The sequence below is a fragment of the Bactrocera latifrons genome, unplaced genomic scaffold (assembly GCF_001853355.1).
Source record: "Bactrocera latifrons isolate USDA-ARS-PBARC rearing strain unplaced genomic scaffold, ASM185335v1 scaffold_524, whole genome shotgun sequence".
NCBI classification, from domain to species: domain Eukaryota; kingdom Metazoa; phylum Arthropoda; class Insecta; order Diptera; family Tephritidae; genus Bactrocera; species Bactrocera latifrons.
Genome location: NW_017537184.1, coordinates 93,822 through 119,190, shown reverse-complemented (window position 1 = coordinate 119,190; position 25,369 = coordinate 93,822). Strand labels below are relative to the sequence as shown.

The following is a 25,369-nucleotide window of genomic DNA, read 5'->3' as shown; positions in this document are numbered from 1 at the left end:
TCACGAGAAGATAATACATTGTGACCGAATTTAAAGCCAAAAAACGCAATGTATCCACCAGATTTGGCTCCGGGTGTTTTTTTTTTTGTTATCCCATCTGAACTGTTTTTGGTCGATCGAAGCGATAAAACAAAATTCGCTGAAGGACCTTCCAAAAAGTTCTTACGACAAGTGTTTCGGGGACTGGAAAATTCGTTGGCATAAGTACCGTGGTGGAGATTACTTTGAGGTTGGAAAATTAAATATTGATGAGAAATTAAATTATTTGCGTCACAATGTAAAGAGTAGGTACGTTTAACATATTTTCAAGCATGGCGGGAGAGTGGCGCTGTTGATGTGGTGCGGCAAAAACATTTCCTAAATGCTTTTATTTGGTTTATTGTTAGTGGTTTATATTTCCCAAATTACTAAAAATATATTAAATCTATTAGAGGACGGGGTGACCACAGATGCTCATTCCTGATGTACTCGTTGTACCAAATAACAAGTTTGTGTTTTTGAGTGGAGCTTAGATGGTACCTTGTAGAATTACTATTCATTAGGTTAAAGAACTTTATTGGTTTTCAACACTTGCTCTTTCTCGCGAATGGAGCAGATATTGTTTGTTCGATTCGCTACACATTTAACTGTGTGCATATTCTTTACAATATATCTTGCAACATTTCAGATATAAATAAATATGAAAATAACTCTACCTCACTCTTGGAATATACTTTTATCATATTTATCACGATTTTTCCTGCAATCACAACACCGTGCGTCCTGATTATTTATGCACTTTGGGCACACTAACAACAACAACAGCAACATACACATGCAGTAATATGCGCGAGATTAAAGTGCACGCATGAGACACACTTGCAACAGCTAGCAAGGAGACACACACCTACACTCGAGGTGAGCACAGCGACAGTTGCGCAGCGTTGCATTCACGCTTGAGTGAATTTAAAATAATATTAAATTATTATTTTTCAACACACAAATAAATGTGTTCTTTCTACACTCACACATATTTAATATGCTTTAGTACATTACAATTAATAATGCACGCATATTATTACTTTTTACACGCTCACGCACGCGCACACGCATACACATACATACTCGAATAGCAACTTGCAGGCTGTTCTCAGTGAAATTACTCATACGCCTCGTGGCACCAACATTTGAGATGGCATGGCCGGCAAATAAGATAAATGCAAATGAAAGTACATATGCWAAACTGTTTTTTACACACACACACACATACAAAAAATGTACATAAATTATAAAGTATTGTCTTTTTATAAAAAACAAAAAAACAAAAATATTATTTCAGTTTTACTTAATTTTTTTATTTTTATTTTTAGTGTAGAAATTGTTAAAGCGTTCGCTTTAAGTGGCATGTAAACTGTAAACATATGCTTATATACATGCATGTAATTGTGTTTGCTTGTGTGTTACTTTTATGATTTTTAAGCATTTTGTAATTGAATCCTTAACGCGCTGCCGATCTCTTCAAGTGCGAAGCTGCGGCGCTCGACTGCGCACACGAGTGTAATTATAGCGTGTTGCACTTGAAAAGCGCATGCAACATACAATATTTATAGTTATATATATATAAATATATATATATATTTACAGATATATATAAATATACGGAAGGAGAATACAAATGYATTTTGCCAATTTTGAGTATGCTTTGCGTAAATTCCACTGACACATTTCGCTGCTTTCCGTTTTGGGCATACATACATATATTTATATGTATGTATATACTTGTAAGTACCTATCTAGATTTTACACTTCTTTATGCCTCCTTGCTTTCTTTGACGTTGTGCCAATTCTTTTCAGCGCTTTGCTCGCCAATTTGATTAATAGTTTTTACTACTTTAATTAATGTGGCAGCAAAGCCAATTCACGCCGCTTCTTTTCAGTATAACCAAATATATGTCCATCTTTATATATTTATGTGTACATAATAAGTATGTTCCAGTTTAAGATTTCCTACTTTCTAAAATGCTCTCCGTTCCAAATACGGCAGTTTTGCTTGTTTTCCTACCCATTTACCCAGAAGTGCGCCTCATCGCTGAACAAAATGTGGCTCTAAACGTCGGATCTTCTTGGTATTTTTTTTTTTGAGCCCAAGCTGCCCATATGACAGTCCAAGTTGCTGCGAATGGCACCAACGACTCTCCACGATCTTCGATACCCTCACTGCGTGCTGGACGTGGTCTATTCGGTCGAATATTATCGAATATTGAATGCTGGGTCTCAAGATGGGTGATGGTGTTGCGAAGAGTAAGCGTTTTTATCTGTCAAAAAAAAAAAAAAAAAAAACTTTACTTGGATCACCCGCTATATCATTTAAAAAAGTCGTTTTGAAAAATTTCATATAAAAGATACTTTCTTATAGTAGGAGAAAGCATCGAGACCCAGTGTGCGGAACTTTAATCCGCTAAACCTAAACTACTCCCAAATTATATTTCTCCATGGGCGAGAGAAAGTCTTGGAAATCTCATTTATGATACGGACTGACATATTTTAGTTTTGTCATAATTAGACCTGAAGCTTCCCTGCTAGCTTTCCATTTACAAGAGGACAGACATGAGTTATGTTAAATTTTCTACCGTAAAACTACTGTTAGGTGAAGTTTTTAAGTTTTACCTTGCATTTGAAAAACAATGGTATCGAAAATATACATACATATGTACGTATTCAGAGTCTTCTAAGCACAGTGGATATGAAGTCCTGATGCATTCGGAACAGATAGCATCTAAGCCAACCATGTCCATTGAGTATTTGGGTTTGGTGAAAGTTTTGGTCCTCATATTGTATATCCATCCACGAACGAATCTCCGGTATTAGTCTGTAGATTCACCATTTTTGATTGAAGTTTGTCACCGTTTCTACCACCTTTTGATGATTTTGGTTCTTTACTTTCGTTTAACGACTATATACGGCTTTGATAGCTGGTCCAATCACGTGAATTCATCGTTTTATGTATTTAGCATGAACTTTTATGTCCAGTGCTTGCATCCATATTAGTGCTGCATAAAATATTACCAAACTTGGTTTTGTTGTTTGTTATTAAAAGCCGCTGGCTGGGCCGCACACAACCCCTATTGACCATCATTTTTGATATAGTATTAAAGATTTCGTTTACTTTACCGGAAGGTTATGTCAGGACTTCTTTAAATTTTAATCTAGAGTAAAAAATTAGGGCTGAAATAATGTCTTCCACCTTCCTTATGCTTATGACCAATACTTCCGTTTTCTACTTAGTCTGCTACAAACTCATAATAGAAATCATTGACGCAGGTCACCTGCATGTTTTGCCACTGCTACCACTATGAGATTATCCTGCTTTATCTTAGCTAAATGTATTTATGTATATATGTCGGAAATCGTTACATCGACTGTATTTGGCCGAGGAGATGGTCTGGGATGAGAAAATAAATTTTCTCCAAGTTTTATTGGTGATCGCTTTATATTCTGTAAAGTGAATGATTCATATGGAAAACACAATTTTTATATACATATGAGAGGAAGGCGTGGTTGTTGTCCGATAATTCAATTTTTAATGTTAGCTTAATAGTCTTCAACATAATACTCGTAGTTAGGTGAGGAGTGGGCTTGTTTAGCGTCTGACTGACCTCATTTTCTATAAAGAAGCGTCTTTTAAACAAGGGTGAGATATTAGAATGTATAAAAATGGTACCGAACTACTCAGTAGTCTGTAGTTAGTAGTGTGTTGCGATGAATGATCCAAAAGTTGGCGTAAAGTTGCCTAGTTCTCCCATATTACAGCTATATATATATTCACACATTCAATTAAAGATATCCAATGCTTGCTTCGTTCTTCCAGACCAGAACCAGAATACTTACTTACAAACTACTCGCGAAATAAATATGGTCGACATTGAATATACTAATATGATGAGAAAAGTAAGTTGAAATTATCATTCAAACTTACCGGGGCATAAGGGAGACATGTAACTTTTTGCTTTCTATGTTGGTAGGTCTGTCCAAAACCAATAAGCACTATGTCTGTTTATATTATTGCCTCGATATATCAGCATAGTCTTGCAAGAAATAGGGCGATAATACTCAGCTTGAAGAGATATTAAGAGCATTGAATGATATTCCATCTAATAAAAATAGATTTGTATTTTTTCTTTGATTGGTGCTCCACTGGTAGTAATTCTGATCGGAGACTTAAATTTGGTACCAATGGGACATTCGTAGTGACTGTGGTTTAAACSTAAAAGCAGGTAGAATTCAAAACTCAGTTCTGTGTGGAATCACATTGCGTCCACAATACGGCAGAGAATTTATATTAACCTCGAACCCGACCAATGTGTAAATGTTGTCCYTTCCGCCGTAACAGTTGGAACCAAATAATAAAATAATCAACGAAATATTTTCATCTACATGCTCTAAAGTACCGTGAGGTTAGCCCATGTATGGCAGGCACTCAAGTAAAACAAAACTAAAGAAAAACAAAACCTGATATCACGTCACTCAGCTCCACCCATTTGGAAGATTGTTTTTATTTATTTCTCAATGCGTTCTGCAACACCATAAGCATGATGTCATACAGCTTTAATTCTTCACTTTCACAAACTCGACTCATACCGTGAACAAGCTCCGTATTCGCCTGATTTGATTCCATGTGCCTTTTGGCCACTCAGAAACTCAAAACGTCAATGCAGYCCCGCTGACTGTTTGGGTTAAAAAAATTTTTTTTAAGGTAAATTAACATTTTTTTAAGGTAAAAATTTTTTAGGCGAAATTTTGTTTCAAGCCATAAGTGGAGGATATAAGAAAGCTATATTATGATAGAGACAAACTGATTACAGATTTGAATTCAGCGCGCCCAAAATAACTAGAATCAGGTGATATATTCAAAGAAGCAAACTTTTTTAACTTTGTCAGGCTGTGTAATAGATTCACAATACATATGTCTTCCGCGAGGTTGAGTTTCGGGGACGTGATTATTTCTGTAATATTATTTATTAATGCAACTAAATAAAATGAAACATAATTGAGAGCAACCATTTCGGGATTTCATTCAAATTTCATACTTTTGACATTTAATATATTATTTTTATTAGTTTCGCTGAACAAATACGACAATTTTAATTAATTTTTGCGTTGCAACAACAGCTTAAGTAATGACATTACGCAAATATAACTACATAACATTAATAAACGCGCTTAAAAACTAAGGCTACATACATATACTAATTAACTGCTGCTTATTTTAAAATATTATACATATTTTTCTAATACTCTGTTTTTTTTTGTTTTGCAATTTTGTTTACCTATGAATATTGCAGCGCTGTAATTGCTGTTTAACCGCGAGGATTTTCATTATCACATTGAGCGCGATAAAATAAGCAAACAACAGACTGTTTATTTTATGTATATGCTCTTATATATTTACGATAGCTACAATTTATTTTCACACCTTTCCGATTTGTTTGAATTTTATTTTATTATTTCTAGTTTTTTATTTTTTTTCGCTTTTTTATAGCGGCGAACTTTGGTGCTTCACGCTTAGTAATTGCGAGTAATGGCAATAAATGATTGTGAATTGTTGTTGTTTGTATATACATATGTGTGTGTATGTACATGGGCATATACGTGTATGTGTTGTATCCATTTTATGAAGCACACGCGTGAAATATATAAATTCCTCCATATATGAACACCAATATGAGCAACAGCCATATATCCACGCACTGGCATGCCGCGCGCCCTCTCATAGAGGTAATAAATTTAACGATCAATTAGCGAGGAGCATTTAATGACAACGTCAATTGTCTGTGATAGAATTACTGCAGCTAGAATGCATCGCAAGTGTGGCACAGCCGCCTCCACGTCCTCCACCAACCGTCGTTAAGCGCACGTACGTGAGCAGCAACACATACATATATATAAATATATATCACCTTCTTTTCTCTTTCTCTCTCCCTTTGTATTCTCCAAAGAAGCGTAAATTTCACACTTTCATCGCACAGTTATCGGTCTGGTCTGGCAAGGCGTCGTGTGATCGTTTAATTCGTCGGTTCAGTCTTTGACGATAAAAATCATAAAGCTAATGATTTTATTACAACTTTTAATTTCATTTATTTCTTTTTTCTTTCTTAGCTACACACAAGCATATGCTGGCTTATTCGTCTAAGTGCAAGTGGTTTTATGTGCTCGTGGAACGTTCGATTTGTATGGTGCAATGTTTGATGTCGTATTTGCTGCCACAGGCTACTTGTGTGGCGCGCTGCAGCACCGTGTTGCTGTCCGAGAGGAAATCTGCGAATGCACAAATCGGAAATTTAATATTAGTCATTAGCAAATGCAGTTATTTACTTTTTCAGAATTCAATTAAAAGATTTAGCGCAAAATTAATGGCAGCACACRTGACGCTTGGATTTTAATTTCAATTGCCAARGTTCTGGGAAACTATTAATACATGCTCAATAAATGAGCACRGTGGACCATGGTTTATGAGGAAATCAAACMGAGTTCACTTTAGCTCGATTTTATTCAAATGCGAACCAAATTGAAAYGATTTTATAGAAATTTTAAGCGCACAGTCAGAATCTATTCTTTATTARGTTARRAAGRCATCTCCAAGAATTTCTACATCCGTAAGTAGGTCAAGATAGCATGGTGACCATATGGCCGATTGGCTGATTTGTTGGGCGCATTAATATAGAAGAAAAACCACAAGAACAAACTATTTATAGGGCAAGGCTGCGACTTAGTYCCTTTCATATGGTCATGAATCAAAGCACCTTTCTGKCAAGGTATTTCATAACGGGACRAAGCTTCCGTAATATSTATTGTTCTCATTTAGCGCCCAAGATTCAATAAATACACTCAGTGCTATTTCAATACGGCAGTAATGTGACTGCAAAGCGAGCTTTCAACTCAGTGAGTTTACAAATTTTCGTCTACACAAATATCAACCATTTTTTTTTACCAGCGGTAGACCCTAGAAAACAGCATAAAACCTCGGGGTGTATTAACTTTGCCTATATGTATGTTTCTGAAGATAGAAATGTGATCAAATACCTTCAAAAATCTTCTGTTGGGATGTAGAACAGCTTTGCTCTGGCCAAGTATTAACGAGTTTGGCTCAGTCCAAATAATTAGCTCTATGAAATACCTCCTTTAGGCGAMGCTTCCAATTTTGTATTGCTAATTGCAAATGTTTGGTGTTCTTACAGCGTCACAAAAAAAAAAAAATCGATCAAAGTAGCCTTTTATGCTTGCAGTAATTTGTGTTGCAAGTTATGTTAGCCTGGTAGACCAATCAGCCACGCATAGACCAGTTTTGGTTCCTTGCGATACCAGAWGGCRTTCAGTTACTCAGTCCATGAAGAGTAATCATCCTTTAGGATGCCTGCGTTTGACGCGAATTTTAACAGACTTTGTGGCCTCTGTGTTGTAGACTCTAAGTACAAACCGTATTAATTCGGGGACTTCCGTGACCGTAATACTGAGGTGTTTTCTGTCAGTTTGCAACGTTAGTACTATGGCTTAAGGTCTATACTTAGAAAAGATATAGATGAACAACTTTCCAGCTTTGAAAGTAAGTTTTAGGATATTCCACTGACCAATTTTTTATCCCGCGTATGTCAAACATCTTCAACAATATCTTGAACGATTGGAAATTTTTTGTTTGTAGCAMAAGCGAATTGTCATTATATATAATGGTTTTGACTTTAGAAATTGTGTCATAATCTCTCAGTTTTAGAGCCATTAGTGTTTGCTTTATGCTTTGCCATGATGTGTGGTTATAGAAATCCTCTCTGCCCAATAGGGACACTCTTTGCCAAACTTGTAGGAAGGCGAAATTAAATCATAATGTCAGTTCTTTCTCTATTACCTGGCTTAGAGTTAGAAGTATCTCGGAAGAAAATATCTTGGAAAACCAAATAAGGGCTGGGATTGATATTAACCGCCTTAATATTATATGTTTGTGGTGAGCTTCAAACGCTTTAACCAGCTATGAGATGACGCAATTTAAGGACTGTCACCAACTGCTGTTCAATTGAGATCCATCGATTTTGGACCTAACCTAACCTAAGTGCAGTCGAAACTTCAAATTTTTGGAAAAATTGTTAATAGGTCCAAAATTTCATTGATTTTGCCAGGTTTTGTGAAAATATTCTCGGCGCTTAGTAATAGAATGAATTTGCAAAACAAAGAAATTCGGCTCACTCGCTGTATATTCAGCTAATACACGGTTCATGTCAGTCAAGAGGAAGTGGGAATGATAATCTATATCTGCAGTATGTTAACRCATCATTTCTCTTAAATTTATCATTCGATGTTTCGAAAAATTCAGTTTCTCACTAAATTCCTGCGTTATAATATTTWGTATGAATGCTGATGCTAAGAAATACTCACCAATGACTAAGTGCACCATCATGACGCTGTGATTATTCGTGTGACTCCAGACATTCAAATGRTGTACGGATCTGTAGAGGAATAGAGAAGAGAAAAGAGCATAGAGAAGGGTGCATTGAATACATGTTTCTCAGTTTCGTGTTTAGGAGCACCAAGAAGCACTCACTTAACGCCTTCAATGTCGGCCAAATCCAACGMCAAGCTAYGCAGTGAGATCGACGAYGGCACAGCATCCAGGAGAATGCCAACCGATTCCCGAAACAGACGCACCGTGGTCATGAAAACGATAACGGAGAACAGCAGCGTGCACAACGGATCGGCAAACTTCGCGCTGGGCTGTAAGAGGCACGTGAATAAACACATAAATTAAATTGAACACAGTTTAAATGGCGAAATCAAGGCCAAATTGACTCACATAAATTAGTATCAAAATTGATGCGAGAAAGACGCCAATGCTCTGCACCAGATCGCCGATGACGTGTATCATGGCGGCGCGCAGATTGAGGTTCTCGGCGCTGTCACTGTGGGTGGGCGAAATGCAAACAAAACAAAAAAAAAAAAAACATTTAAATATATTCAAAGCGAATAAATAAATAAGTAAATTAAAAGTTATTGTAGAAAAAATGCGAGAATGTTGGATGGAAAAAAATGAAAATAAAGTAGATGAGCGCGAAAATGCGAGACAAAAACATAACCTGCAAAAATCATGTTGAAAATAATTGCAACTATAATTAAAAGGGAAAAATCCGCACACACACATACAAATGCACACGTGTATTTCCAGGGCGAAAAAACCGCTTGCGAATTAAGTTGGTAAATCGCTGGCGGTAAATTGAAATGTGTTGCTTATTGACACAAACGTCGAGTGCGACTATGTCAAATATGGAAAAAAAAATTAATAATTGCTGGCGAAAAACGGGGGAAAATTATCATTTATGCATGTGGGGAAAATGCATCAGCGCAGCGCAAAAAATACATACATTTTGCATAAATGCACACACACGCGTGCACACACATTTGAAATTCATAAAAAGCGCTGGCGAAATCAATTTTAAGCACTTTTGTAAACGAAAATATGCACAAGTCAATATGAATTATGCWCGCGAATCCGCTTGGATTAACTTCATTTACATACAAGCGCAAGCACACAAGCGCCTACAAGTATTAATGGGAATTTGCAAATAACAAGAAATCGAAAAACGAAAAACACGCGCGCGAAAATCAAAAATTAAAGCTGGAAAAAAAAAATCGATACAAAAATGGAGAAATGAGAGGCTGCGTGGCATACAAATTTAAGTTGCTGCAAATTTACTATGTTGCATATGTGCGTGAATTTRGTGGGAGTGTGCTTAATAAAGTTACAGTTATTAGTTTATCAGAAGAAATCACCTGCTGAGCTTTCAGTTTAACTGTGAAATTGGCATAATGTCATAAATAGCTAATGTAACGGGTTTTGCAATAGATATGATATGATATGTCGAATGTGTCATGATCTATAAAATTTTTTTCATTGTATTTAGTAATGTTTACATTTTTATCATAGAAAGAGATATATACGCAAGAACAATGTTTGCAAATTATTCAATTTTATTATCAAACCACTTGTTCTACAATTGTTGAAAATTTCGAGCGTACATTTCCTTTGTATATTGATCAAGTGCCAACAGTAATGAAAATATTGTCCGCATTCAGACAAGTGTTGCTGAAGACCGCTATTTGTCGATGCAAAGACTTACGCAAGAATTGGGACTGTCTCACACCACAACTTGGCGTATTTTAATAAAGGATATTTACTTTCATCCGTATTAAATTGTTCTCACTCAAGAAATGAAACCATTAACCATCGTAACCATCGACGTGAATTTGCTTGRACGCACTTGAAACGATAACGACTTTTTTATGAAAATCAACTTCTCGGATGAGGCTCACATTCATAAACAAAACTGACAGTTTTGTGTGGTTTTTGGTCTGGTRGAATCATCGGTCCGTACTTCTTTCGAAATGAAGCTGGTAAAACTGCCATTGTCAATGGAGAGCGGTATAGATCGAAGAGAACAGACTTTTTATGGCCGCAATTGGAGCAAGCYGATCTTGTCAACAACTGGTTTCAACAAGTCGGGGCTGTATCAACCGAATTATGGCGAGAGAAGTTTGGTGATTCGATTATTTCAAGAAATTGTGACATTGAATGATCTCAAAAAAGTTGTGATCTAATATCATTAGACTACTTCTTATGGCGTTATTTGAAGTCATTGGTCGTTAGCAATAAATTRGACTATTCAAACTTTAGCTATTCATGATATATGACTTGCTTTTGTGGAAAAAGTAGCCGAAATAAAGCAAAAGAAGTCGTAAAGACGAGCCTGTCTCTTATACACATCTAGATGTGTATAAGAGACAGTATATATATAGTAAGTTAAACGGATGAGCTAATCAGAGCTGTTGTTATGAGTTGCTTTTGATTGGTAACTTTTGGCAAGTAGTTAAACGAATACACAGCTGGTAGAAATGAAAAATAATGACATCAAATAGATTTTGTTCTCTGCTAAGCGCCGAGTTGAACGCAAGACTAGCATAAATCAAATAGACTGGCATAATGAAACAGAAAATGGTTTGCTAGGTATTAGAGATTGTGCCAAATGAATAAACTGGTCTGTCACACACAAGGTAACGGGTATATTAAGATAGAGAAATAAGGTTAAGTTAACTCAGCAGCTGTGAATGATTTRAAATAAAAATGGTTACAGGTGGGATTTCACACAACTTGTCCCTCAAAAAAGGCCCGTATCCATTGGTGCAGAGAAATTTTAAAATATAGAAAAGTGGTGTTTTAGAACTCGTATTTGACATAGTGATAGGTGATGAATCAGTAAAATGTAATTGGTGTTTCAAGGTGAGCCAAATCCAACAAAAGTCCGCTTTGGATTTTGCTGCTCGGTTTTGTTTTATTCGAAAAACTGAACGTATCGTAACCTTACCAATGGAACAACGCAGAACATCAAATTCAGAGTTTTCTACAACCAATTGCTTGCCAGTTGTCTTTCAAGAAATTACGACAATGACTTATTTTTATTCTCGTACGGAAAAAATAAACCAACAGGTCGACATTTTTTGATAGCTGAAAGGCGGCCAGAACGCATGTTTGGGAGATACCTTAATCAGATTGACAAAAATGCTTCCACAATCGGTTCAAACGCACTTGATTGGGAATATTAAAAAAAAAAAAAATAATAATAATAATGCGGTTTTGAATGATAACATTTTTTTGTTCTGTGATTCCGAAATATAAGGTGTGTCCCTCATATATACGATGCACTCGTTTTCGAACTGTTGTCGAGACCGATAGAGATAGCTCAAAATCTGGCTATAATTTTCCATATTAATTGTTAACTAATTACCCTTGTTAATAATTTTTCATATTATTTGTTAACTAATTAGCTTACCCTTGAAATATAGCAATAAAATATGTGATGTCTAATCAGTATTATTAAGAAGATGATGATCAATAACAAGGTAAGGGACATTCAAACGCTACTTCACGGTTGGTACGAAGGTTAGGGGATGCTTGGTACAACAACGAGATGTTGCCATTTGAATAGGAGCACAGCGTTAGTTGATGTCATTCGGTTCAGTTTCCTAGACAGTCATGTGGGCCTAAGGATATCGGTAGTGTGTTGGATGGTAGTTAAAGATTGATTAGTATCAGTATAATATGCGCTGAGCTMTTGCTTTATAAGGTAAGATAAGAAAGTGCACTCTCACTTCATACTTAGCGGAATGGGTACAGTTGACATTACTATTCTGCTTATGCATTTAACTATACGAGTTAGAGGTTATGAATGTTGGAGAGCTCTGAATAGTAGGGCCTATTTGGTAAGTCCAACGTATATTGAGGTTAGTGGACATTAATTCTCCACACTAGATTGCTTCATCAAAGGCTTTTTTTGTATAAAATCAAGTGCAAATCAAATAAACAAGAAGTAATGTAATTTTCAACACTAAGTCTTTAACCAATCGGATCATATCTGTACAATGTTATTGTTGTTGTAGGCCAATGGAAACGAAATGTGCTAACAATCTTCGCATTTTTTTCGAATGCTAATATAATATTATCTTTTGAAAGGATAACAAGTGTCCGGACTCCAGGAAAACCAATCATCAAGGACTGGCATGCTAAGTTTAGACGTGATGAAGACGGTGAACGCAGTGAGCCCAAAAACAGATTGTCAGTGAAAACGAAGACAAATATTCATTAATTCTGCTTCGAATTGCTTCTTACTCTCTAGATCTGGCCCCAAGGGACAATTTTTTGTTCTCAGCTTTAAAAAAAAAAATGCTTGCTGGGAAGAAGTTTTCGTCGAATCAAGAAGTGAAAATATGGTACTGATAGTTGAATGGTCTTTATAATCAATGTATCATCTTTGAGGGAACTAGTATGTTGTAAAAATTAAATAAATTGTTAAAAAAATATGCGTTTTACTATGGTCGGTCGGGGACTTTTGAAACGAACTGACATGGGCAGCCTCTTTGATTTCTAAATATTTGTGGCATATGATTAAATGCCATCTGCGAACATTTTGTGAATAATATGAGCCGGACCACTATAGCATATAGATGCCATACAAACTGGCCAGGATCTTATTATACCGCTTTATAGTCTAAGAAATGCCCTACGATAGCTTTTACGCAACCGAATTTTACATTTGTTTTGTTATGTGTTTCAAAACATCTCCGGCTGATTGTCCATGCAGAGGGAAGTCTTTACAAATTCATCTCACTTCTCACTTCTTTTTCGTACTTCTGAAACTTTATGAAGGTATAATCCTTAGATATATAACATTTATTGAATTCAATTTAAAAATAAATCGGTTGTTCAAGATATTATGATTTACTCAATTACTATAATCAATAGCTTATAGAAATCCTGCAAGTTTTTGTAGTGAAAATTTTAATTCACTTTGGTTTTTTCTAGTAATTTTAAATCAGGAGCATAACTGTATATAACTAACGTACATACTATATTAACATATAATTTTTTATACAATTGAGTACATTTAAATAACTGGTCAGCCTATTTTTTACTCACCATTTTTTTAATTCATTGCCWCCACCGCCATTTGAACCATGCACTTGCACCGCAGCATTGTCGGCCGCYGCTGAATGGCTGTGCGTATGTGAGTGCGCATGTGCGTGTGCATGGCTGTGACCATGAGCAGCTCCATGTGTAAGCGCTGAGCCGTGCAGTATAAAAACCATGCTGAAAGACATATGTGAAACAAATTTGAATTCAATAAAAAAGTGCACAGCAGACAATAAGAATTTTATATCAGCTATAATATATATATATAGTATATACCAACTCTTGTGTGTGCGCATGTTTGTCTATATGTATTATGATAGTTAGGTGAGTAAAAAGGCACGAATAAAATATGTATGCAAATGAATTGCAGCTGAATTGACAATTAAGTTTTAATAAAATGCACTCATATACATATAAATAAGGGCATATATAGTATAGTGTATACATAAATATATAAATGTATACATATATAAAGAGACATTTTTTTTATTTTAAATATGAATGCAGTGCAATATGCGTTTTTACTGTCATTGTCACTGATATGAAAGCTAATTTCATTATTTTGAAATAAAAGTCAGTTGAATTACTAAATATTATTATTTTTGCTATTATCAATTCATATTATAACATCAAATGCTTTTATAAATTTTTATAATTTTTTTTTGTTTTCTTTTTTATATATTTTTTTTTTGTTTTGGGAAAAAATGCAGTTTGACGGACTTTGTTAGATTGTAACCCTAATTGATTGAATTTTCACAGTTTGAATTAAAGAAAAAAATATATATGTTTTCGAATAGATCTGCCGCAAATACATGTTTTCTAGTAACCACCTTAGATTATTTGTTTTAATTTTTTTGAGATGATGCCAACACTGGTTCAAATAATAGCAGATGACAGTGCTCTTTAATGTATTTAATGTAACCCTTTCGAAGCAAATTCAATTTTTAATTATTTTTTGTTGTTGTTTAGTTAGTKACATCTTAATTCTTACATATAATACTACTGGAAAGTTATGATTCAAAATAGAATTATAAAAAAAGAAGTTTCTTAGTTAAACTCATGCACAGCACGCTTGAGAGGGGCATAATCTGCAAATTTACTCATTTTTAATGTAGAATTAACATAAAAAAAAAAAAAAATTTAAAAAATTAAAATAAAAAAACAACTGTGGCAACGCTGAGGAATATTGCCTTAATTTACTTTACAAAAATAGGAACAGTTAATTCGTTCATTAATAACATCGAAAACAAATGAAAGGCAGAGCACGGACCGTCGATTTTCAAGTGATTTAAAGTGTGATAGTATAAACGAGATTCACAAGACGCCAAACTTTAAGGAGTAAAGGCCGAWTTGAAGAGGTTACAAGGGCWAACGGGTTTCAAAAAATCGATTTTATTGTCTTATTAACTTCTACAACACCTTTAGAATATTGTCCTAAATTTTSWAGTTGAGTTTCGGAGATAGAGCTTTGTGAACTTGTGCGCTCTGCCTATTTGGCTAAGTGCGCCGTCTTTAAACGCGTTTTTCTCGAAGTGGTCTTGAAGTCGGTTGGAGATATTTCTCGAGAACTATTAAACCGATTTTCATGATATTTTACACATGTTTTGAGGGACAATTCTTAAGGACTTGGACGAAGGATTTTTCTTTCGATTATGGCTATTTGGCAAAAAATGTAGCGAAATTCCATGGCTATTTAATTTTTTTTTTATAAAAATGTGTGATAAAAATCCAATTTCTAGCTCTTTTTCTTTCGTGCAAGTTCTGAGTTAAGGTTTTTAACTAAAACAAGTATTTTTCACTTTAGATGATCCTGTAAGGAGTTATCCTGACAACGCGGGCATAAAGTTRTAAATTTCACTAGGTTTGACAGGAACAAAAAGATAAGTATTTATTACCTATATAGTAGATCGTAAGTCAAGAGTGCCACCTAGGTGACAATCCGTTTTCTGATTAACTTATAATGCAAAATCCACCATTTGACAGAATTACAATATTACATAAAATTTTAGTAATTGACTTGCCTAGTCTGTACGAAAACAGTTAGGACCAAACATCCAATACTCCAGTGAACTGAGCTTAAAAAATACCGTTACTATAAGTATCGCTTCTTTCAAAAACGGTAAAACCATTTATATTACGGAGCTTTCATAGAGCTAATAATAATCTCAAAAACTTTTAAGGGTTGACTGAAGACAGTTTGATCAATGTTTAGAGTGTTAAAAGTGCCTATAATGAAATCGTGTGAAAATATGTGACTTTTTTACAAAAACGGAGATGCTTAACAACGTAGCTGATGAGCCTATATTTAGCAAACGCATCACTACTGGCTACAAAACGCAAGTTTATACRTACGACTTCGAAACTCTTTAAGCATCAAATGAACTGCGCTGCAGAAATGAGCCAAAACCGAAACCACAACGTTAAAATCTATGAAAACTGAAGATGATTTTGATCGTTTTCTTTGATTATCGTRAGGTGTCACAGGTTCAAAAAGACAATAACAATACTACTTTGCTCTAAAATGAATGTGACTGACTTTTTGGCCAAACACGAAGCCAATGTAATCACTCAGCCACCAGATGTAGCTCCTAGGGCCTCTTTCCTGTTTTTGATATTAAAAAATTTCATTGGGGGAAACGCAATGAGTCAATTGAAACCATTAAAAGTGTAAGCGTCGAAGGTCATTCTCTAAACTAGTCAATTTTGAAGAAGATAGTAAAGATGTCTCTTAAAAGACATAGTTTACTTTATATATAAGTCGTTACATATTATTTCTTGGTAAGTCTGATTGAAACTTGATCAGATGGAAAACACTTGTGCCTTGGATATTCATATCTAAAAATGTGAGATCTAAAGGTTAACTTTCATGACCACAGTTGATACTTTTTCCTGAGGTATGATACTGGTAACAAGAAATATTTTCGAAGAGTAMATTTTCTATATCCCCAGTGATAGAAACAAATATGTACATACATATGTCGTGGAATCCTATAATACCTGTATAATGGATTCAGAAAAGGATTTGATGAATATAGCAATTTTAAAAGCTATACCTTCAACATTACATTTCCATACTCAAAAAACCTTGAAGATCTTAAATAACTCACTACGGAACCGAGCCTTTTTYACTTTTGCTTTGGTGTGATTTATTTTTTTCTATATTTCCATTGATACCTAAATTCTCTCATTATATCCACAATAATTATTTCTCTACCTTTTTTTATAATGTAATCCATTCACAACTTCATTCAATAATTAATGTTGAAATAGGTAAAAATAAAATTATATATTTGATTCTTACAATTATGTGTTAATGCTTTGCCACATCCGACTTGATGCCGTGTTTACTTACATTTAAACTAGCTAAATTTAAAATTAAATTTTTTCGATTATTTATACTTACACAATGTTAATTAAAATGCCAATGCCCGATATAACCATCATGGTGTCGGCTTTCAAATCGAAGTCATTGGAGTATAAACGTTCCATGGCCACAATAATTAGTGTTGCGGTTAGTATCCAAATACCTAATATCGATACAATGGCGCCCATCACCTCTAATGAATATACAGCAGAGAAAAATTCGTTRTGTTAGTTAAAGTAATAAAAGCAGTTAAAGGACACTAAATGGAACATCTATATTATGAATTATAAATATTTAATAAAAAAATATATTTGAAATTCGAAAATGTAAAATTTTGAAATCAAAAGCAAAACCTTATAAGTGCTTACTGTTTATTTCTTAAYAATAATTGCCAAACAAAGGATAAAGAAAAAATTTGTATTTCAAAAATTTTTCTGTCAATAAATTCACAAAYCTACTAAAAATTGTCAATTTCTCAACAGCTGATTATTATTTTCCACTCTGGTTTTAGTTCAACTCTGTAACGCTAATTACATACGTTGGCATAAAAGCACTCAATGATGACTTTCGATAGCTTGGTTGAGATTATTCTCAAGTGGAAACAATTGAGTCTTGCCTTAAGAGAAACAATATAATGATTTTCTATGAGTTTGATGGGTTTTCGCAATCTTAAGTGGAATTGTATTATTGATTTATCGTATAATTCAAACATTTTCAAACTTTAACAATTTTTGGAAGTATTATATGGCTGAAAGGTATTAATATAAAGAAAGCACTGTCGAAACTAGTTATAAATATTACTAAAGTTAGCACTATTGATGTTTAAAATTTACAAACTTTTCAAGCTACTTTTTTATACATGTTTTATTATATCCTAAATAGGTACAGGGCTAGCTTGAGCCACTGTAGGGGTCAGAAGCTGGCAGATAGTTGAACGGCCTCCAGTTAAGCAGATTAGCTGCAAATATTTAATAAGCAGTCCCCGAGCAAAGCAGSAGAGATGGAGGGTATAGCCTAAAAAGCTATATCTGTGCCAATGACGTTTCGGTGATGTTTTGAATCGTTAACTCCCATGATTATGTATCAAATCAGTAAAATCCCGGAAGTGTCTGGCTCTGAGTGAGCGGCTTACTGGACAGTGTCTGTTTTCAGGTTAGGAGCGGCTGAACTAGACAGCTCTCAGTAAAAAGCCCGACGATGGACCATTGCATCACAAAAAACTACAAACATGAGACAAAAAAGGTCGCATGTAGAACAAATGCCAAAAGAATCAGATAAATTGGAGCTAGGTGCCAGATACAGTAGTACATGGGGATCTACGTGAAAATTTCTAGACCAAGCGCAAGGAACTGAAAAGAGCTATAAAGAAATAGCAAAGAGCACGTAATATCGTGTAATAAACTTGACGAAAATCCGTGGGGTTTATTAACGGTGGGGCGTATTAACTGGTCTTGTCCAAAGTTCGAAGTCCCCAAGGGCAAGCGCCGACCTCTACATGTCCACATAGTACATACTTGGTTGAGGGTTTCAATAAGAGCGCTACAAAGTATTATTTATTTCTGTGAAAGTACACTCAATGCCATTATGTATGACACTCGATTTCTTTTGCATGCCCATCATGGGTACGCTTGCAGAAGCCCAGATGCTAAACCCAATTTTCGACGGTTTCCGGGAATCAATCAGCCGATACTACTGGAATTTCACGTTCGATATTTGCACGAATTACACCGATCGTCGCTGGCTTGTTGGCATATACCACAAGACCATAGGCTTGATGTAGTCTCTCAATAGAAATAATCAATAGTCAGTCATCAAATCGCACGATTGAGTCGGCCAATTGACAAGGCCTTTTCGGCAGATAGCACTTGGCTTTCAATAAATCGATTGTGACATTTGCTGTGTGGCTGGCGTCGCAGTCCAGTAGAAACCTCATATTGTTCTGGTTCATATCATCCAATTCGTGCCAAAAATATTCGATTCCCATTCAGAGTAACGTGCCGGTCTTGTTCATCACGGAAAAAGTACGGCCCAATTAAGCCGCCGGCCCATAAAGCGCACCAAACCGTAATTTTTGATATGATTTTCTACATGAAATTTATAAATGTAGACTTTTATTTTTGATACATATTTCAACATTCCYTTTACGGCATAAAATCAACACGGTTTTTACTCATTTTATGGCAATAATGTATAACATTTAACTGTTCAGAGTTCCCCTCTCCAGCAGTTCATATCTAATTTTCTATTTTTTGGCGTTTTTTTTTTTATTACTTTGATAAATATTATTGACAATTATTGAGGAGAACCTCATTATAATAAAACGTTGCCTACAATTAGGCGCTTTAGATTTTAGCGATGTCGCACACCATAAGCGGATATAATACGAATTAAGATTAATTAGATTAGTATTAGAGACAAATGATGACAATTTAATATTATTAAACTCAAGGAGCTGCTTAAAACTAGATATTATGATTAAAATATGTAATAAATAATAATAAATAAATAATAAATTCATAATAATTTTTCTGATGAAATTGTTAAATAAATGGAAATATTTTTTTTTTAATAAATACCGYCAATTTAGTTTTCTTTTTGCAGTATCAAACTGCATTACTTAACTAAATTTATTTCGATTTTATAAAAATATACTTGAAAGACCGTTAACCGTAAAAATTGTAAATACTGTTGCCAGGCAACACACTTACCCATCCGTTTATAGCCGAAGGACATACGGTCATCGGGCGGTCGTCCGCCCAACCAAATTGCCACTAAACCGATGACAAAACTAATGCAATCGGACGCCAAGTGGGCGGCATCCGTCATGATAGCCAAACTTCCGGCCATATAGCCGCCAAGGAATTCAACAATCTGCGCAAACACAATACATAATTGAAATGGAAATGCAACGCCAAAGGCAATAGCGGCAGCGCACACCAACGAGTGTACGGCAGGCAGGCAGGCAGGCAGGCAGGCAGCAAGGGAAAGTGTCGGCGAATTTGCTGATTTGCGCGCGACAACCGTGGTGTGAGTGTGAGCACACATGTATATTGTACATATACATGTACGCAGCAATGCTGGTGTTTGATTAATTAAGTGCGAGCAAACGACCGACCGGTTGTGGGAATTTCACACGCCACATTAGGCGACGCGCGTTACTCATACGCCATGCGCGCCGCCAGCACATAGGTGAAAATAAGTGTTGCGCTCGCCGCTGGGCTGGCACGTGCCGCCGTAACACAACACTCGCTGGATGCGCGCTAAACACTTTTTGCATTAAACATAAGCGCGCACACACACTAGCGCGGAGGATTTATGTTGCAGTTGGCGTGTTAAGTGCGTGTGTRTGTGTGCGGTTCGTCTGCTTTGTGATTGATTTACTCACCATGAAAACGCAGCACAGCGTAATTGCTAATAAAATTTTGAATTTCGCATCTTGTGTGGATTTTGTATGCAGATTTGCGCCAAATCCGGGCAATTGGCAATGGCAGGTGGCGGCGGCGGCAGCGGCAGCAGCGGAAGCGGTGCTGAACTGCTGGTGTGCGTGGTCATGGTAATCGCTCTGTGCGGGTGGGAGAGCAAATACAATAGCAGATGAGTGTTTACAAAAATAATAGAAAATATAACAAAAACAACAACAATATGTATTATGTATTATATTTGCAGTAATGCATAAATGAAGCAGAGCAACATGTATGATTGCGTGTATGTTTGCATGTATGTATATRTGTATGARTWYATGTATTTTTGTATGTATGTCTGAAAAGTGGCATGAAATTGTTGCAAATATATTCGCTCCAATGAATGGCTCTGCGTTAAATAAATAAACAAACAATATTTGCATACTTTCGGCTGACTTTAGCGCTCCGAACACACACGCACACATGTAAAGGGTGGTTTTTTGGAGACAAGTGGTTTTTAAGAAAAAAAAAATGCTAAAAATTTAATGTTATACTATAAGACAAGCGTCTGCCGTTATGTGTTAGAAGTGATTTCAGGCAAATAATAATAAATAAATTAAATAAATTTCAGGTGAGAAACTCAATTTTTCGATCATTTTTACAGCAGTTGGAGCCATAGGACAGCAATAATGTGCCGAATATTCTCTCTCATAGCATCAATCGCCACAAGCTTATACGCAGAGGCAAGTGATTTCACATAATTCTACAAAAACTAGGCCAACGGTGACCTTAAAAATGATATAATCCAATTTCGGCCAATTTCTCTTTATGCCACGAATATTCTCACTTAGACAGCTAGAGACACCTGTTCGTTACGATGCCCAAAACTCGTAGCTCTGAATCAAAAAGACCGTGTATATCAACTAATCATCTAGAGCCTCAGATAAATATAAAATCCGACCAATTCACCAGGTACGGAGAAAGTATGGCAACCGGTATGCTTCAACCTTAGTTTGAAGCAAGCTGGACAATAGAAAATGTGTAAATGTTTCAACTTCGTCTTCTTCGTTGCAACTTTGACAAGCGAGCGCCTGAGTGGGTGAAGACAGAAAAAACTCTGCACGTTCCTATCCTGATGGATATGGGTGCCTTTTCTTGCAAGCCAGACAAGTTTAATATGGAAGCAGCTTAATGCTACTACTAGTGAGGTCATGCATTTCTTGATTAACTTTGAACTCACTGACAGCGAGCTCAAGGTCTGCATAGTTGCGCTGTTTTAAGAATTTCTGAGAATTATGTCTGTTTCTAACTTGACTGTTTGCCTTGCTTGATAGGCACTACAGTGATCTTGCAGTCTAAAATAAGAGATGGTTAAGAGCTGGTGACAGAACACTCCTTTATTAATATTGAGCTTGCCTTGAGCTTCGATCCATCCGTGAAAAAGCTCAGTGCTCTTCTTCGCTATCGATTCCGTCCCCCCTACATATCTGTTGCAGGTACGTGTGTAGAGAAGATGCCGTTAGGAGTAGGCTTTGCCTAAGTGAGTAATGATTTCCAAATATCCTTCTGTGCTATCTTTAATCGTTCTACTTTCGCGAAACCTGATAGTAACCTACGCTGCTATTTACCGTCTAAGTCCATGGGCGTTACGTGTATGCCATTAAGGGTCGTCGCTGGTGCTGTACCTACCATCTTGAGATACCCTTGTGTTAACTCGTTGGCGATATTCCGGATTTTTTCTTTAATTAGCAACCGGTTTCCTATCTCAACTCCACCTTACGTTATGTCTCTATTGATCTTTTGTAGTCTTCGTGCACTGCCCACTCCACTATGATAGTTCATACATATTTATAAGAGGTTTTACGTTCGTTTCGAATTCAAACCTATCCAAAGAACTAATGACAGCTTCATCAAGTGGATATATGGTTGCTCGAATTACTATCTATAGATTGGTGTCATTTATAGGAATTCACGCAAGTGCGAAAAGTTCTTTGATTGCCGAGAATCGCTTCTTTTACATATGGCTCAAGCAGATCTCGACTTCCGGTCTTAGACCAACTATCCTCCGTTTAAAGGCGAGCTAAAGTGAGAAGGGTTATGAACTTACTTTGGTACCCGAGACGTTAAAGACGTCCGCAATGAAAAGGCAACAACAACAACGTAAAACTTCAGATGAGAGACCGCCTTTTTGACCACTTATCATCCGCGTCCTGCTATATGGTGCACAGGCATAGACGATGACAACATCTGTGAGTCGGCGCTACGAGTTTTCGAGAGATTCTGCGCAAGATTTACGTTCCTTTGCGCAACGAGTACGCCAAATACTGAAGAAGATCGAGCTGGTGCGCTTTTGTTGGCTATTACCGCGTAAGCGGTGTCTATGCCAATAAAGAAGAMTATCCAATATTTTAGTATGAAAATTTGGACGATTTTCAAACATTGTTCCGGAGATAGTACGTTCATTATGAAATGACAAACCAAACTGCGTATAAAATGAGTAACAACTATTAACAAGAATACATGAAAACAAGACGTCTAAAAGAAACACCCGTTATATAGTTGGTTATGTTGTTGTGTTTGCCAATGCACATGCCACTTGCGCCATTTGAATGCCGAAAAATTCCTGCAAACGCAACTCTATTATTTATGCCCGCAATTTTGATTTGCCACCAGCGAATTCTCGCCAGCGTTTGCAATGGAAATTTCCTATGCAATTCTAATTTATTTACATGAATTTATCATTTATTTGCTAATTGTTGTTATGCCATTGTCGTGCTGGCGGTGTTTGCAAATTTGTGCTTGTTTTTTGTTTACAGCCTGTGAGAAGCATACAAAGTCACATATAATATATAAACACGCACTAACATTTACACATACAAACTCAAACACAAATTCGCTTATAACCCCACCCACACACATTCATAGTTCTACAAAACTCATACACATAGAAAAACGGCTTGTGGCGTGCAATTGAAATTTCAGCAATGCATTTGCCGCTCAGAACTGTGCCCGCTAAATTTCGCCGAAATGCTTCGGAAATATGCAAAATAAAACAAAAAACAACAAAAATCGATAATCAAACGGAAAATCGAAAACAACAATAATCATAACGCACCATTAACCCGTGTAAACAGCGCCGACATGTTTGCGCGCATTTTTATTATGCCAAAAGTTAATATTTAATTATGAAATTGTGCAGCTGCCGTCTATACATATGTGTGCCGTTATGCGCGCTGCATGSAAATTGATTTGCAGCTTTCTGATTTATCGAAATATGATTTGAAAGCGCTTCTCGGTATTTCATTGCCAATACGGCAATTTCAGTAAGTTTTTCGATATTTCAAAACTGTTGTAATTGTTTTTGCATTTTTAATGGCGCTGCTAAAAAATGCTGCATTAGTGCGTTGCCACTGATTGACGGCGATAAAAAATGGATTGCATACTTGATGAGTGAGTTGAAAATTCGGCAAACATTTTTGTGTGAGATTAGCTGATATTTAGCGGCAACTAACGGTATGCGTTTTTGATTTTTTTGATCTAAGCTCGTTGGATAAAATAAATATTCAATAATATTGAGAGTACGAGTATGTTTTGTACAATTTTGTTATTGTGGCACAATGGCCAAGTGAATGTTTCTAAAATTTTGGTATAATTGAAAACTATATTCAATAATGTCTAAATACTTTAGGGAGCTCCTGAAAGTTTACAAATCGTTTTACATATACAAATTACAAATCGTTTTACATTTATATATATAAGTACAAATACATAAAACAATAAGTGCATAAATTTTATAAAAAGATTTTTTACTAGTTTTATTTTATGAAACTAGATCGCATTCTTGTGCCAAATCGTTGCGAATGTTGGAAAGGAAGATGATCGATGAAAATCCGGATCATTTTCAAGTTGCCAAACCTCATTTCTGGTGGTCAAGGGGCTTCAGAGTTTTCGTGAATTTGGTCTTGTAAGGAGTTMAGGCAACAACGACGTSACAGCAATGTCCAAYACTTGARAATCACGTRTGAGAGATTGATTTGGATCTTCCTCAGTTGATGCGCTAGCGCCAGCAATATTCTTGGCACGACGGACACTTCTTTGTCTCTCYGCCATGGGAACATTTTGTACTCTGCTTGYGGATTCAAATTGTTCCACTAGACGCTCAATTGTTGATCTGACAGTACGAATTTCAGYAGTAAATTTTAAYATTTTTCAACTCRTTGTTGCATCGCTGTTGCATTGCTGAAGATAAATGTCGAAAGAGCGGAGAAAAATCAAAACGATTTGCATTAACTAATTACCACGCGAAATGAACAGAACGAGTGATGGAAAATTCGACWCAAGGTATCAACCATTTGAGTCGTAGTGGCGGGCAGGATTTGAAAGAGATAATCTTAAAAAATAACTGCTAAGGAATGTTCTTTCGAATGAAAATAAGCATTCCCCAAATAAATTTGAAATGCCTCTATTTTTTTTTTTTAAAGTAGTGAATCCCGAAATGCATCAAAAAGTGTGACCCGTCAAAAACAGGCTATAGAGAAAAGTAAAATTAATATTTTGATGTGTGGGGGAAAAATCCACTCGTGAAACGGAAATCGTTATATCAGGATTGAGAGACTTAGACCCCGATATAGACCGATTGCATTCATATTCAGCGCAAAGCCACATTGTGATTATGAAAACATTGAAATATCACATATATTGACTAACATAAAACGCTTAAAGTCGGCTAGAAAGTCGTTATATCGTATAGGAAAGTCTACTCCGGTATATGATTCCACGCAATTTTATAAAATAGATATAAAATTAATTTATATATTGTAGTCAGAAAAGTTAACCACAAAAGGTAACCAGAAGTTCTAAAACCTCTATATTAACATATATATATGAAGGCACAGGGAAGTTTAACTTGATTTCAGCCGTTTTTAACACAAAGGTACATTATTYTCAGAAACAGATTATCACCGAAGTTCAATACAGAAGATAATACATAAGCACAGGGCCCGCTATTTTCTCTCTCTGGCCTTGAAAAGTTATGATCCGACTTCTAAAATTTTCAGACATGAGCATGGAGTTTTATATGCTGTAAAATTAAAGAATCAGATACAAGTTAAATATTTTATATAC

General features: G+C 35.7%; 1 protein-coding gene across 1 annotated transcript in view; it reads right to left on the bottom strand.

Annotated features, from left to right (window-relative positions):
• Positions 1-5,072: 5,072 nt before the first annotated feature.
• Positions 5,073-25,369, bottom strand: part of LOC108974079 (zinc transporter 8) — a 23,295-nt gene continuing 2,998 nt past the window's right edge. The window contains exons 2-9 of the mRNA XM_018941696.1: positions 20,230-20,406; positions 19,553-19,715; positions 16,884-17,037; positions 13,487-13,657; positions 8,816-8,921; positions 8,567-8,736; positions 8,401-8,471; positions 5,073-6,294 (exon numbers count right to left, since the gene is read on the bottom strand). Of these exons, the coding sequence (XP_018797241.1) occupies positions 6,182-6,294; positions 8,401-8,471; positions 8,567-8,736; positions 8,816-8,921; positions 13,487-13,657; positions 16,884-17,037; positions 19,553-19,715; positions 20,230-20,406 (1,125 nt within the window). The 3' untranslated portion in view covers positions 5,073-6,181. The remainder of the gene's footprint in view (positions 6,295-8,400; positions 8,472-8,566; positions 8,737-8,815; positions 8,922-13,486; positions 13,658-16,883; positions 17,038-19,552; positions 19,716-20,229; positions 20,407-25,369) is intronic.